Source organism: Cebus imitator, unplaced genomic scaffold (genome assembly GCF_001604975.1).
Source record: "Cebus imitator isolate Cc_AM_T3 unplaced genomic scaffold, Cebus_imitator-1.0 Scaffold41, whole genome shotgun sequence".
In the NCBI taxonomy this organism is placed as follows: Eukaryota; Metazoa; Chordata; class Mammalia; order Primates; family Cebidae; genus Cebus; species Cebus imitator.
This window is the reverse complement of record NW_016107356.1, coordinates 6,390,149-6,391,679: the sequence shown is the minus strand read 5'-3', so window position 1 is coordinate 6,391,679 and position 1,531 is coordinate 6,390,149. Positions and strand designations below refer to the sequence as shown.

The 1,531-nt window shown below is 48.5% G+C and overlaps 1 protein-coding gene across 2 annotated transcripts in view; it reads right to left on the bottom strand.

Moving 5' to 3' along the window:
- The window catches only part of DOP1B (DOP1 leucine zipper like protein B), a 107,956-nt gene that overhangs the window by 4,080 nt on the left and 102,345 nt on the right, over positions 1-1,531 (bottom strand). For both annotated transcript variants that reach the window (XM_017526059.2, XM_037737659.1), the window contains one exon: positions 228-307. In XM_017526059.2, coding sequence (XP_017381548.2) covers positions 228-307 — 80 coding nt within the window. The remainder of the gene's footprint in view (positions 1-227; positions 308-1,531) is intronic.

Here is a 1,531-nt window from a genome sequence, read left to right as displayed (position 1 = left end):
AAAAAAAAAAAAAAAAAAAAAAAAAAAAAAAAAAAAGTGCAGTCCTCAAAGCAAAACCTAACCCAGAACTCCATAGTGCACCTTGAGGCCAATGCTGCCTGATGGACAAGCTCACCTGGGAGGATGCGGCCCACACTCACTGGCAGCTGAGAATGAACGAATACCTTTGCAACAATTCGTGATAGCGCTCATTTCCATAAAGGCTGACAGGTCACATGTGTAATTACCTCTGCCAGGAGAGAGAGGGCCTGCACACTGTACACCGAAGGGGCAGATGAAGACACCATTGCTGAAGCTGCAGCAGCATCTGTGAACAGAAAGAGGCATTTGTGTTTCAACTATGATGGATGGGTCACCATTTACCATCCCCAAAAGCACTGCATGAATGTCAGCCATCAGTGCCCACCTTTCATACTGATTGTGTCCATATGACTCAGGTAACCTTCTCTGTTTATTCAACTTTTTTTTTTTCTTTGAGATGGAGTCTCAGTCTGTCATCCAGGCTGCAGTGTAATCAGTGGTGTGATCTCGGCTCCCTGCAGCCTCTGACTCCTGGGTTTAAGCAATTCTCTTGCCTCAGCCTCCTGACTAACTAGGACTACAGGCATGCACCACCATACCTGGCTAATTTTTGTATTTTAAGTAGAAACAGCGTTCTCAAACTCCTGGCCTCAAGTGATCCTCCTGCCTCAGTCTCCCAAAGTGCTGGGATTACAGGTGTGAGCCACCCGTGCCTGGCCAACACTCAACTTTTTTATTTTTATTTTTGAGACAGGGTCTCGCTCTGTTACCCAGACTGGAGTGCAGTGGGGTGATCATGGCTTACTGTAGCCTTCAGCTCCTAGGCTCAAGTGATCCTCCTGCCTCAGCTCCCTGAGTGGCTGGGGCCACAGGTGCACACCACCATGTCCAGCTAATTTTAAAATTATTTATAGGGACAAGGCCTTGCTATGTTGCCCAGGCTGGTCTTGAACTCCTGGGGTAAAGTGATTTGCCTGCCTCGGCCTCCCAAAGTGCTAGGACTACAGGTGTGAGCCACTGCACCCAGTCAACATTAGGTTTCAACAACTAAGAATCTGGATATTTTGATCAAAGAAATTAGCACTAACTCACTGATTTCCTCTCCATTTCCATTCTTGTCATCGTTCCTGAAACTTCACGACCCCCTGGGATGCTCCCTCCCACATCTCCGCCTCTAAGGCTCTGGCCCTCTTCTCCTCTAACCATCTTCCACGCTGCTCCAGCTCCGCCACTGTCATACCCTTGGCCTCACCAATTTCACAAATCTCCATTCCCAGCATCCTCCTCTGACCACACTGCTGGCATTTTCCTGCATCCTAGGACGGCTTTCCAGTTCCCGAGTCTACCACTCATGCAGGTTATAGGCACGTACTGCCACACTTGGCTAATTGTTGTATTTTTAGTAGAGATGGGGTTTCACCATGTTGGCCAGGCTGGTCTTGACCTCCTGACACCTCAGGTGATCCACCCACCTCGGCCTCCCAAAGTGTTAGGATTATAGGTTTGAGCC